Below are 13,805 nucleotides of genomic sequence, written 5' to 3' on the forward strand. Positions count from 1 at the left end.
AATTAAAGATGCGTTTAGACCAGATTAAACAATGCAAAAAACCCTTAATTGTTTTCTTTTAGATGTGCCCTGGTTCTGCAGCTTCAGCTCAATTCAAGCTTTTGAGCAATGAAATCAAACTTTGTGCTTCTGACATGAAGATGAGTTCAGTTGAATTTCAAATCCTGTTGTCCTGTTTTTTTTTTTCTTCTTTTTATTCACCTGACAGCATTGTCGTCGTTACCTCAGTCAAGAGTGGAAACACTAAAAAGTGACTCGCACAGTTACAGCTACCAAAACCAAACTCATCCTGTCCCTCTAGAAGCTGCAGACAAAAAAAGAAAACTTGATTTAAAAAAAATAAATAAATGTAATCTGGTGGATGGTCTGACAGTGAATCCAGTGATGATTTTTTTTAAAAATCCACAAGTGCTGAGTTATTTGGGAACAGTAAACATTAAACTCAGTCACTTCAGGTCTTCCCTTCTACCAGCCCATGACTTTCTGTCAATTTGCATGTTTTCTAGAAATTGACTCAAATGTTTGCAGAGCTGTTGATATGAATCACTACAGGGGAGGGCAGGGTATATTATATATACATACTGTATGTACACAAGCTGAAAGCACTAATTTTATCAATAGTTTTTAATTATCTACGTTTCTTAATGATGAAAATAGATTGTACAAAGTTTTTTTTTTTTTTTTTTTTTTATTCCTTGCTTGTGCATGTTGTTGCCAGAACAGACAAGAACTTTACGGATGGTACACCAATTCTCAAGTCACAACTGTCGCTCTTCATCCCGGTGTAAAAATCAGAAAAGGAATTTTTGCAGTTGTTTGTTACCTATCATGAATGCACAAATTAAACATTTGTAATAGTGGCATTGTTTTTATTTGTACACATCCTTCATGAGTTAGGTTTTTTTTTAATTAATTGCTTGAACTCATGTCATTGAAACTACAGCTGAAGTTGAACTGGAGTTTTTTTCCCCATTTTGAAGAATTTGAGTAAAACAGGTTTTATGTAAACAAACGTTTAATGTTATTCAAACCATGAGCTGCTTACCATGCTTTACTGAAAATCTTTTGTTGGTTTTAAATTAATCCATAACAATTCAAACAAACTAACAAAATAGAACCTGGTCATTTTTCTACAAAAACAAAGTTTTATGTATACAGTATGAAACCAGCCTAAAATTGCAAGCATCAATTACATTTTCCCACTTGGACATAATATACATGATACAGTATATACACAATTGAAATACTGTAAAGTACAGTCTGCAAGCTGTTTATTCAATCACTGGAATGTGTGTCCGTTTTATTCCTGTGAGTTTGCCTTGACCGAGGCTTGAAGTCTTAGGAGGGACAAGAAAAAAATCTTCCAAATCCAACACAAATATGATTATAAAAAAAAAAAAAAAAAAAGAGAATACAATCCTGTAAGTACAGCAGAAAAATATCACTGTGTAGGGAGCGTCTTCACAGTTGGGGCAGTTTGTCGACAGGTGTGTCGAATTTGAAGTCTGGAGGGAAGAGTTCAGCGGCGCGGGGGTAGATAAGGCGGTATGACTGCCGGATCGTAACGTCTGCAACACCGGCTATATCTCCGATTTCTGTTGGGGAGAGAGACAAAGTTGACCTGCTGGAAATCTGCACCTACAGAATGAAACCTTTTAAAAAGCAGCTGGAGGAATTATCTGTAGTTAAATAAAATATATTATCATTTTTGAGCCATTCAGGGAAACGATCAAAAAAAAAGCTTTAAATGTGGAGTTACAAGGCTGCTTTCTGTCTCGCTCAAGGACACTTCAGCAGGATGTGACATAGACGAGGTGTTTTGGGACATGATTCAGACTCTCACTTTTACTAGTTTCAGACTGAAGCACACGTGTCAACTAAGCACATTTAACTGGAGTACTTCACACTTGACAACTTCCACTTTTGTGAGACTTTTTATTTGACTGAGTTTCAGTGGGGAAACTTTGACCTCTGCTTTGTCTGGTGGCTTTAGTCACTTGTTAGTTTGCAGATGCAAATTATGCTCACAAAACAATAAATCTCTCAAATATAAATCATCACTGTTTAAAAGAGAAGTAGTTTGTGGGTATTTATACTATCTATAAAACTGACAAATAAGAGACTCAATGATTTAACAGCCTTTATACTGCATATGTACTCAAATGAACTTCATGCTATATGCTGCCTGTGTATCATTAATGGCACAATCTGTGAAAAAATGTGGGTCCTGGGGTCTGTGGATCCCAGATCTGGTTGTGTACAGATAAATGTGTGAAAGGTGAAGTGCAGGAAAACACGTCACTACTCATTAACTGGGAGCACATCATGATGCTGCCGGTGTTTGTGATCTCTGTCAGGTCTAATTAACCTGGGCTCTATTTGTCTGGAGGTCTGACTCTCCACTGGTCTCCCTTCAATTCAGCTAAAACTGAATGAATGCATGTCAGGTTGGGGTCTTGTTTTAGATTGAGTTTTTTAGCCCCATGAAGACCTCTACAATGTGTAAATAATCATTCTGTGGTCCAAAATCCTGAATTTGGTGGTCTGGTCTGAACTGGACACAACATTAGACCACCAACAGTATAAATCCAGTGGTCTCACTCACCTTTCTGGGTCTTCTTCTCTGCAGAGGCCTGGGAGGCCATGTAGATGGCTGCTGCGGCCACAGAGATGGGGCTCCTGCCGGGCACCAAGTCGAGCTCCACAGCCTTCCTGGCGATATAGGTGGCGGCCATCTGCACTTGTTTTGGCAAGCCGAGGTTTGAGCAGAAGCGGGACATGAAGTCTCCAGTGGTGATGAGGTCCACGCTGGTCTCCAGCGCCTTGAGGATCAGTTTGAAGCACCTGCCAATCTCCTTCTTGGAGATCCGGGAGACGGCGCAGATTTCTGCAGAGGAAACCAAACAGATCAGGCTAAGAGACGTGTTTCCATGGGTTGAAGTGAAAGAAAATTGAGTTTCGGTAGCAATAAAATCTACGCTTCACTTTAGTTTTCCCTTTTTTTAAAAATCTGGTCTCTACGGTTACTTTCATAATAAAGTTAAGGAGAAAGTGCAGAGATGTATAAAGTGGATGTGTTCATTTTGTTAATGTTGGCAAATTACACATGACAGACTAAACCCCACTGAGAAACACTTCAGGTGTGCATAGTGTTTCCAGGGAAAGAATAGATTTCAACATTTGATTGAACATCTGTATCATATTTTCATGTGCTGTGTGTAGATGAAGACTGACCTTTGAATGTTCTCGGTACACCTTCTTGTCTGCAGGCGATGTAGAGACAGGCTGAAGCGATGGCATCATTAGCTCGTCCTTTCAGACTCTTCTGCTCATAAACCTGCTTGAATAAGTTGTTTGTTCTGTCCTGTAGAGCAAAAAAAAAAAAAACATACATCAACATGAAGTTAGCGTCCCTTTAGTAGAAATGTGAACAGGAGTTTAACCTGCTCGTATAATGTGTTTAAGTGTTAGTTTACAAAAAAGTTCAATTTTAATAAATTTTTTTTAATGTGCTGGACTTGTATTAACTAAATTTCTTCTTTTCACATCCTGTTCTTAGTTAATTCTATATTTAAATATATATTAAATAATTCACCTACATGGTGTCAATCAGAGAGGAAACGTCTCAAGTTAATGGGAGGGGGAAAAACGGATAACATCAGTAATAAACCACCTGACAGCACAGCATTACATCATTTCTCTCCATCTGTGCACACATACGTAGTTTTCCTTTCCCTCTGAGGAGTCAGCTGGCTTTAAACATCAGAAAATCCAGTTTAACATCGACCCATTAAGACTGACCACAGATGGATCACACACACACACACCCACCCACGCAGACTGTGTGTGCATGCCTGCTAAAGTGTTTGTGTGTGATGCGATATGGCTTTTAAAGTGTTTTTTTTTTCTTTTTTTACTAATGGGCTGCAACTGTTTCAAAATAATCCTAAAAGCACATCACAGTTTCATGTTTCTGTTTTTTTAACTTACTACGATGTTCCTTGGCAGGTTGATGCGATCCGCCATGGTGCTGATTTCTTTGAAGGCATTAAGCATGGCCCGGTCAGAGCTGCTCATGGTCCGCCGGTTCTGATACTTGGAGTTACCGAACTCATCGAAACTAGCTGCGCCTGTTCCCTGTGGGGACGAATAGAGGATGTCAGTAAAATTCCTGTCTAATGTACATCTGAAAGCTGATGAAATAGTCCCAAACATCTTTAGAAATTGAATTGGCTCAAGTGTCTTTTCACATCCTTTTAATTATTTGTTGGTTTCAGGAACTAAAATATCAACACCTTGAACATTTTTGACCAGGATAAAAACAACGAGGCTCATTTCTAACAACAAGCACACAGCTGGGTCACCTTGCTGATCATGGTAGTCAGGTCTCCTCCATTCAGCAGTGGGTTCTGGGCATCTCCCACTCTGGATGGATCTTTGAGGGCTTTCTCGTTGGAGAACGTTCTCCACTCGGAGCCGACATCGATTACACGGTCACCTGAGGACAAACAAACATAAAATAAATCAAAACCTGGCAGAAAAAGCAAAAAACTTCTTTAACATTCATCATAAGAAGCTTTAACTGGTGTATTTGCTGTGCAGGAATAACATTGAAAGTGTGGAATATAAAATGCACCACATTCATAGCTTTAAAAAACACTAAATATATAATGTAATGCTAAAAAACTGAGAAGAGGCATACAGTGGTTGAGAAATGTGTCAGATTGTGTTAAAAGTTCAATGAATCACCTCCACCTTTAATAAGTCTGCACACATAAGAAAACAGGAGTCATTTTGTTGTTGTGTCGGTTTCATCCCTCTGGAATAATTAACCCGAGGACGAGGTGCCACATCCAGAACAATTCCCCTCTGCAAACATTTCCATGAGCCTGGAGTAGTGTAAATATTGTCCCTGTCTTCCTTCAGTGTGTTCACAGACCTCTTTGTGTTTTATCAGACAAACAGAAACTTGTGAAGCATCTGTGAACTAAGGCCATAAATACTGTCTTTTCAGTATTGTGGCTCTGAATCTGTTTTTTTTTTTTGTAACTCATCATCTCTTCCCTGTCTTCTTTCATCAATATCATCTCTCACAGTATGCACTAGTGAGGCGGGGCAACCGTAACAAAACCCGATCAGTCATTAAACGGAATCAAATCAGAGATGTACAAAGGAAAATATGTGTTTCAAAGGCGGAGTGTGTTGCCTGAGCCGCAGCCGTTATTTTCTCCCAGTTATCACTACTGACTGTTCTTGGAACCGCGTAGCAGGGTCGAGGATTAGATTTCTTCATATTTTAATCCTGTTATGGTTTTTTTTTCTCTCCTCACCGTCCGCCAGTCTCACTAATATCTAAGAGGTAGAGTGACGTTCATCTCCTCAGAGTCCGGCCAAAGCTATGGGGGCAGGAACAGAGGGCACTTTAGCTTGCATCAGAGAGCGGCTGGCGTCACCCGTCTCCCATCTGAGCAGGTCTGTGCTCAGGGGGCTCGTTAGAGGAGAGCTCTGTGTTCTCCTGGCAGCTCTGAGTTACAGTCTAACGTCACATGCTCAAAGGATTTTTCTGCTGCATACGCTTTACATCTGTGCCTTTTGTGCGTGATTCGCCTCGACGATATACGCTGATCGACAGACACTGAAAAGTGAAACTGCACAAAGAATTGAAATTTGTGTGAAATTTGTGGCAGAAATGTACATTTCCTTTCATTTCCTTAAAAGCTTTGCTGTTAATCTCTCTTCCTTTCTTTGCCCAATTACCTCCTCTACTGCACGGCCCTCTCTCTCTCTTTACCATCTTACTGCTCATCGTGTTCTTCTGGGCTCACGTTGAATGTAGGCAGGTGTGGTTCATATTATGCTTATTGTTCTTGCCTCTGCCCTCAGAAGCAAATTAAAGGCTCGGATCACTTAAATTACAAAGAACATTTTGTGCTGCAAGTACAACCACAGAGAGCAATTGTCCACAGGGAGGTCTGTAATCTTTATCATAATAGTAATAATGGACAGTGTATCTGGGAAATGACACTGCTGTGTTTTTTTTAGTTTAGTTTTCTTTGTGTTGATTGGCACAAAAAATCAGTTTGCCTCTGCTGAGCTGTGGGGTGGTGAAAGACGTGTTGCATGAGTAATTTCAACACATTGACATAGACTGTTTGTGAGGCTGAGTGGGAAAAAGAAGGTTTTGGTGATCTGGGTGAAAGGACCCTACAGCAGCAAACTGCAGTTTGAGTGACGTTACAGAGAAATTTATGTATTATATTTATTTATTGCAGCCATCCTATTTCAGATTTGACACTCTGGAAACCGCTGCCTTGTTTGGCTTGTCGACTCAGATAATGTTCTCATGTGAAATTATCGGTAAATACAATGCCTGAAAACCAAACAGGTTCAGGAAGAAGTGTGCTGAGAAACTCTTGTGTGTATGTACGAGTGAAATTATCTGGTTATCTCAAGAGTTCAGCTGAGTGAGGTCGAGACAAAGACACAAATACAGGAAACCGAAATGGAAAGGAAGGATGTGATCTTTCACTGAAAAGCAAAAGTGCGTGTCTCTCTAATGTAGTATACTCACCTACTACAAGGCCACATTCAGGGCAGATCATGTCCCCTGCTCTGTAGTCCTCCACCAGTATGGCATCTGGGTGGTTGGGACACTGAACTCTGGGAAGGGCTAGAGCATCTCCGCTACAAGAGGAGCAAAACAACAGTGACATGATCAAAGAGCTTGAATACAAGATAAAGATCAGAAAGAGAGGAAAGTGAAGGCAAACACTGGGTGGAGTTGGGAGTGTCCACATTGAGGTCAAATTACAAGACACATCCCGACAAAATTTCATCTACAATTGGAGAAAAAGATTTAAATACGTTCAAACTGCTGATCGGGCAGCTTGTGATTCTCTTGTGAAAACTAGTTAGGAAATTACAAATGAAAAAACGACTGAGACGACAATAATAAAGCTCATTTACATCACTACTTCCCTAGAGAGGTATGTTTGAACGAGCAACAGTGAGTCCAGATGTTACACTTTTAGCTTCCTTTCCCCCGTTTGACGCTGAGAAGAAAAACTGCAGTGAATATTCTTCCGCTGCACATTTTACAGAGTGAATTTAAGTGGCTTTAGGTTATAATGGATTTAAGTGATGGGATCAGCAGGATGAGGGGATGGCTGAAGCAATTGTTATCAGTGCTAAATACAGCACAAAGACATCTCAATAATCTGTAGGCAAAGAATAATAAATGTGTCCAAAAAATAGGAGGAAAAAATCAGTATATAAATTGCAAGTCAACCCCAAAACCTTAAGATTCAATCTACAAATAAGCAGCAAATCCTCCTGAAGAAGGAGGAGTATATTTGAGAGTGTAGCTTGAAAAGTGACTGACATGAACTTATTGATTAATCAACTAATTGCCTCGGTTAATTACTTCATAAAATAACAAAAACAAAGCTAAATTTAATCCCAGACTAAACTGGGTTTTGATGTAGGTGAAAACGGAAACCGAGTATCTCATCGCTTGGAGGCAAACAAAACACATATAGCAACAATATTTTTTCCATTTCCACTTTCCACTCTGACTCTCAGCTTTGCATTTACATATTGATAAGACAAAGATGTCAGCAGGCAGACAGCCGTAACAAAAGACAGGAGGGAGGAGAAGAAAACATCATATTTAGCTAGTGTGCCCTGCTCATTGTACTGATTTTAACAAGGCGCATCTGCTGACTGATGTTGCGTAAAAGTCTAAATGTAGACGAGCTGCAGAGAAAAACACGTATGTATCAAGTTTAGAGAGCCGAGCCAGTGCTGCTGTCCGGCCGCTAACGTCAACATATTAGCGGTACTTTCAGCTTCATACTACACCAAGCTTAATTGTGTTACAACAAACAAGCGGCGACAAAAACAAGGCTACGATGCGAGGCGACGTTTCCGTGATAATGAATCGAAGCTGAGTGAACATAACTCGGACACAGAGAGTCACTTCTGGCAACATCTAACCAGCTAGCGGGCTAACTAGCACAAAACACATCGCAGCTACGCGGAGAAAAGCCTGGTATTTTATACTGTAGGAGCAGCTCAAACGTCTCATATCGTGTCTAATTAGACTATTTGTTTCTACTGAATAACATTGTGAGAATCACACATGAAGGAGGCTGCGCTATTTGCCGATGTTTGGGTTGCTACGCACCGGCTTGTCGACGCCATGTCTCTCTTCACTCCGCCCGGATGTCAAAGAAACAAACGATTGCAGTACCTCTATATATAGACTCTACCGATCACGTGCCCCTCACAGTACGGGAAGCCAGAGAGCCCAAATTAGTCAAACTCGACAAAGACACTGGCGTTGCCCTCATGCAAAACAACTGGAGTATCATATCTACCCTCGCTTTTTATCACTTCTGACAACAATCCATCTATTTCATTAATTTGTTTACTATTTTGATTTATTTTTATATACTTAAGCAAAAACATAATACTACAGGGCTGACTGTCCACATCAAACAATACATTTCTTCTATATCTGAATGAAAGATATTTATTTAACTTGGCCCTATTTATTTGTTCTATTGATTACAAACTTCAGACCAGTGGTTTTCAAAATGAGGAATCGTTAAGGAGGTTCCAGGGTTTCCCTATAGCAAAAAGGGGAATCATTTATTTCCACTTTAATTACACCTGTAAGTAACACAATGACAGAATGTATGACTATTTTTGGTCTATATTTTGGTCTTATCAGATGTGTGGGAAAATCTTATCAAGGGAGCCTAATTTGTGTAAGTCCCCCTAAACTGGCCCCCCTGGTGTGATTGTGATTGTGGACTCAAGTTGCAAGCTCAAGTTATTTGTTTCAAAATAGCTGTTTTAAAAAAAGACACACACACACACACACACACACACACACACACACACACACACACACACACAGGTCTAAGCAAGGTCTAAGCAAAGTAAAAACACAGCCAACTTGTTAAATGGCACAATGATAATTCAATAATAACAAAAAATGTACTTTAAAGGTCTTTAATAATAAAACAACTAGAAGGTTCCTGAAGAGAACCTTAGCTGTAATTTGGGGCAATAAGTGTTTCTAACTGGATTTGTACATTGTATTCAATCTCCACTGTTACACTGTTACAATAATACAATTGTATTATTATTAATTTTTGCACATCCCATTTATTTTGTGCATTTGTCACACTTAATTTCTTTGTCGTTAGCGTAGTCCATATTTCCTTTATACAGTCAATCTTTCATTTAGAGTTTTATCTCTCATTTCACTACTATTACTATATTCCTGAAAACAGATTTTCCATTTAATTTTAGTGCTACTTTTATTTTATACAGCTAATAAACTGACTCTGATTCTGAAAAGAAATGCTTAATTTAAACTATATTGTCATGTATTTAATCATATTATTGATTATTACAGGAAATTTTACTGCATGTACTGTTTTTTCATGTTTAACTGGCAGTGATTAAGAGACACTAGAATTAAATAATATGAAGTGATCCAACTGAACACTTTCTGTCTTTTCTTGTAATTAGAATTTAATCACAGGAAAGCGTGGCCCTGTAAAACAAAGTCTTAACCACAATTATGCAAGGGAGATACCTCTATAGCCCAATTGTGGTTCAGTTGGTGGTTAAATACTAGGTGCAAACCTTACATTGCACCGAAATGTGACATTCACCATCCTATGTTGCCCTACATAGTAAAACAAACCCACTACTGGCTTACCAATACAAAATACAGCTTTATACTCACAGTTTTTTATGACAAAGTTATATAAACAAGTAATTTCTCATCTCACACCCCAATAAGCCTACTGCCTGTTGGTCTGTGCCAGCCTGTCTCTGACTGTACCACTCTGTGACTGCACTGCTCCTCTCCACTGTACTGTACTCTGTGAGGAAACCACACAGAGCCACAAAGAGTCATTTGATTTGGCCATAAAAATGGTAAGAGAATAACAAACCTATCTGTCTACAAAGGAAACATCTATGAAGCATGTATCACTAAAGATAAACTTCACTCTAATAAATGTATTTATTTTACACATTTAGTGCACTTCTTTGGAAACTGAAGTTAACTATGGCTGCTTAAAATGCATTATCAAAACCCTGACAGTAGTAGTCAAGGATGATGATATGCATCAAGACGACAGCAGGTGGAGCTAAATAAAAAGAGTGTCTGGTTTGGAAAATGCTCAAACTACTCTGGTGTAACAGTGATCCTCATTGTTACAATATGATTATTACAGAGAAAGTTTTCATGGACAGATCATTCAAAACTGACCTCAGTGGTCAAACATGTTATATTTTTTAGGTCATATTTGTTTGAATAGTAAAATAACACTTAGCCTACCACAGATTATAGTCACATTTAGCAGAGTACGCATTGCCTGGAATGAACAATTTCATTCTGGTAGTGTTGGCAGCTTTTACTGGTTTGGATATGTGAATGTTTCTGCCTTGTTGCAAAACAGCTCTTACATTGCAATCTCATCAGTGCAGCAAATGATAAGAAGCACCCATGTGCACGTGTGTCCTGCTGCTGCTGATTAGGAAGCATTGCTGAGAAAATGTGAACACCGTGAGATTTGTAAATATTTTCTATACTGTTGCAGCTGATTTTTGTCTGAAAAAGGCATCACCACATTCCTGAGAAGGATTCACAAATCTTTAATGCTTACAGTCTAATACTATTAACTTGGGAGAACCACTGTTGGGCTGACAGTGCCAGAGAAAACTACACTGGCATACAAGTCACAGCATGACAGATATTGAACACCAGGCAGACTGCGAGCAACAGAGACCAGCATGCTGGTGTCAGAAGAGAGGAAAAAATGGCACGTGATCTCACTCTATTTCTTTGTTTCCTTTTCAAACACACACACACACACACACACACACACACACACACACACACACACACACACAGAATACCGTGATGCCTGAGGAGCAGTTTATTCATTATTTCCCAGTAGTAACATCATATCACATCAGCAGTCTTTACTATTCTTAGTAATAACAAAGGATCCAGGTATAGGCAAACAAACTTTGTGCAGACACCTGGAGCGCTGTATGTAATTTCACTACACAAACACACACTCTTTCTTGTCCCAATATACCTGAAAAACCCCCTACTGATGACTTACTTATTCATCCTCTTACCTCTAAGCCTCTCCACTACAACTTACCCTCACCTAATCCTGAATTTCCTACCCCACTGTGTGTGTGGGTGAGACAACTCTGTGCTTATCGTGCATACAGCAAATTAATTACCATAGAAACGGTTTGTTTGTGGTTGTTGTTGGTTTGTGGTTTTGGCCAAAATTGAATGAATATTTCTTACCACTTCCACATAGAGAGCTCACACGTGTGTATCTGATGCACAGCTAGCCCAAAAGCTAGTGTTAGTGTATTCTTCACGGAGAGGGAGGTTTATGTTGAATAATTTATAGCTCATTGAGCATATTCTCAACATACTGAACGGGTTGCCAGGGGCATCTGGGCTCCACAGCTGTTAGCTGCATTACCCATACAGAGAAGAAACACCATACTGTCCAACCACCATGATGACAAACCCACCCGTTACAGTATCTTTGAACCTTTTAGACCACACCAACTACGTGTCACCACAGTCTGGTAACAATCAGGACAGTGTGTTATATAATTATTGTCATTATCGGTATAAACTTAGACTATCATTCATGCCTAAATACAAAAAATTAAGACATGCATCTTGGAAATAAGAAGTGCAGGCAGTCATTAAGAGTGTGAAATTATGTGACTCAAAGCAGAAAGGTGAGTAAGTTTACTTTATCCTCTCTGTCTCTGTTTAGGGTTCTTTAAAGTTCCACTATAGACTACGTAAAACTGTGACACTGATTTCTCTATAAAGCCTGCAAATAAGACCATTTATCAGTGTAAACAGTCTACATGTGGTTTGTATGGTTATGCACCACCTCCACATCTGAGCTTGCAAACCGGTACACTATCACACAACAACACACCCCAGTGGCTGCTTTCTTTCTTTTTTCCCCCCTTCTTCTTCTTCTGTTTTTTTTTGTTTTGTTTTTTTTTGTCCTGCCTCTCAAAGTACAAGGGTAGCGTGAGTGAGAGCAGAGTGCCAACAGCCAGCAGCCCAGGACCGGTTGAAACCTGTATTGGTAGCAACTGAAGAGACACTTCCTCCACCCGGTGCATCATCAACCAAATCCAGAAAGAGCTGGAAATGATGCATGAGTTCAGCACTCAGGGTCCTATTGACTGTTGAGTTTGTCAATGCCAATAATATATACAGACAGATAGATAGATAGATAGATAGATAGATAGATAGATAGATAGATAGATAGATAGATAGATAGATAGACAGACAGACAGATAGATAGATAGATAGATAGATAGATAGATAGATAGATAGATAGATAGATAGACAGACAGACAGATAGATAGATAGATAGATAGATGGACAGACAGACAGATAGATAGATAGATAGATAGATGGATAGATAGATAGATAGATAGATAGATAGATAGATAGTTGTACAGAATATAAACACTGCATTGTTATTAGAAGTTAATTATAGCAGGATAGTTTAACTATAGTAACATAATGCAGCATGTACAACACGTGGTGTGTGTACAAAAAGCTTGAGGGAAGTCTTAATTAGTCTGCTAGGTTATTTCCGCCAACACCATGAAGCATTTTGTGGCGTCTGAGACTGAAAGAAACTGGGGGAACTCGTGCTGCATTCAAGTAACGTAGGACAAACAGCAGTTATAAGGCGTAAAATGTTACACAAACGCCTGTAACACACCGTAGATCTAAGTAGAAACTTCGGTAAATGTTGGCGATACTATTTTGATATATGTTCGTAAACATGATGGCCTTATAGTTTTTCAATAGGTAACGTAGACTAATTGTGTAAAAATGTGTGTCTTACCAGATACTGGGAAGGTGGAGGATTAAGAATGAAGGTGATGTGTTAGGTGATGTGTTAGTCTTCTAATGGCAGACCAACACACTACAGTTTCTGCTGTTTAAATATGTAACCCTATCGAAATGCTGTGTTATTATATAGTGTCAAAATAAACAATAATATCATACGATGTTGTATTATAAGTAAGTATAAGAAGGCTATATTTTAAACCCCTTGTAGTCTTGGTGGAGTTGATGTTCCTAATTAGGTCACTGAATCTGCTGAGTCACAGAATTTAGTGCACCAACAGATAACATATCTGATTTTATTATAGCATAAAAGAAGGGCAGTAAAACATACTAATCAAACAATGTCTCCTGCCTGGCATCATATAATTGTAATGTACAGTAGCCTATCATTTGAATAGCTTTGCTGAGTTGAGATAGATTGGGTCTTTGCTACACAGCACTCACATCAATCAGCACAGTTCAAAATCAAATTGTTATGGAGTGATGGCATGTTTTTCCTTGCATTTAAATTCATCATTTGAGTTTCAAAACGATGGACTTGATGTGAACGTCACCAGACACCTGGCTGTGACAGCACAAAACTAGCCTACATTTACAGTGCTTTGTAACAGGTAAGAGTCCTCTAAGGATTGCGTGTGGAACGTTATGTGACTGTGCTGGAATCACAAATGTTGGGCTAAGGTAAATATAAACTTTCGGTTCCTTTCAACCCCGCTGTTGACTGTGTGCGACTGTCCATTGGCGCTTTTTCCGACACGCCCTGAACGCGGCATCAGATAACCAAGCAGGCGGTGTCTTCGGAGAGTTGCCGTAATATCATCCTCCAATGAGAGGCGCGCATAACACCCACAAC

General features: G+C 39.3%; 1 protein-coding gene across 1 annotated transcript; it reads right to left on the reverse strand.

Moving 5' to 3' along the window:
* Positions 1–14: 14 nt before the first annotated feature.
* Positions 15–8,217, reverse strand: gtf2b (general transcription factor IIB). Its single transcript, XM_053329660.1, has 7 exons — positions 8,186–8,217; positions 6,572–6,684; positions 4,365–4,498; positions 3,991–4,137; positions 3,235–3,364; positions 2,606–2,887; positions 15–1,595 (listed from the first exon to the last, which is right to left on the reverse strand). Exons 1-7 carry the CDS (start codon positions 8,200–8,202, stop codon positions 1,462–1,464), a joined length of 957 nt encoding a protein of 318 aa, XP_053185635.1. The 5' UTR covers positions 8,203–8,217; the 3' UTR covers positions 15–1,461.
* Between the last annotated feature and the right edge of the window lie 5,588 nt (positions 8,218–13,805).

The sequence above is a fragment of the Scomber japonicus genome, chromosome 12, assembly GCF_027409825.1.
Source record: "Scomber japonicus isolate fScoJap1 chromosome 12, fScoJap1.pri, whole genome shotgun sequence".
Lineage (NCBI taxonomy): Eukaryota > Metazoa > Chordata > Actinopteri > Scombriformes > Scombridae > Scomber > Scomber japonicus.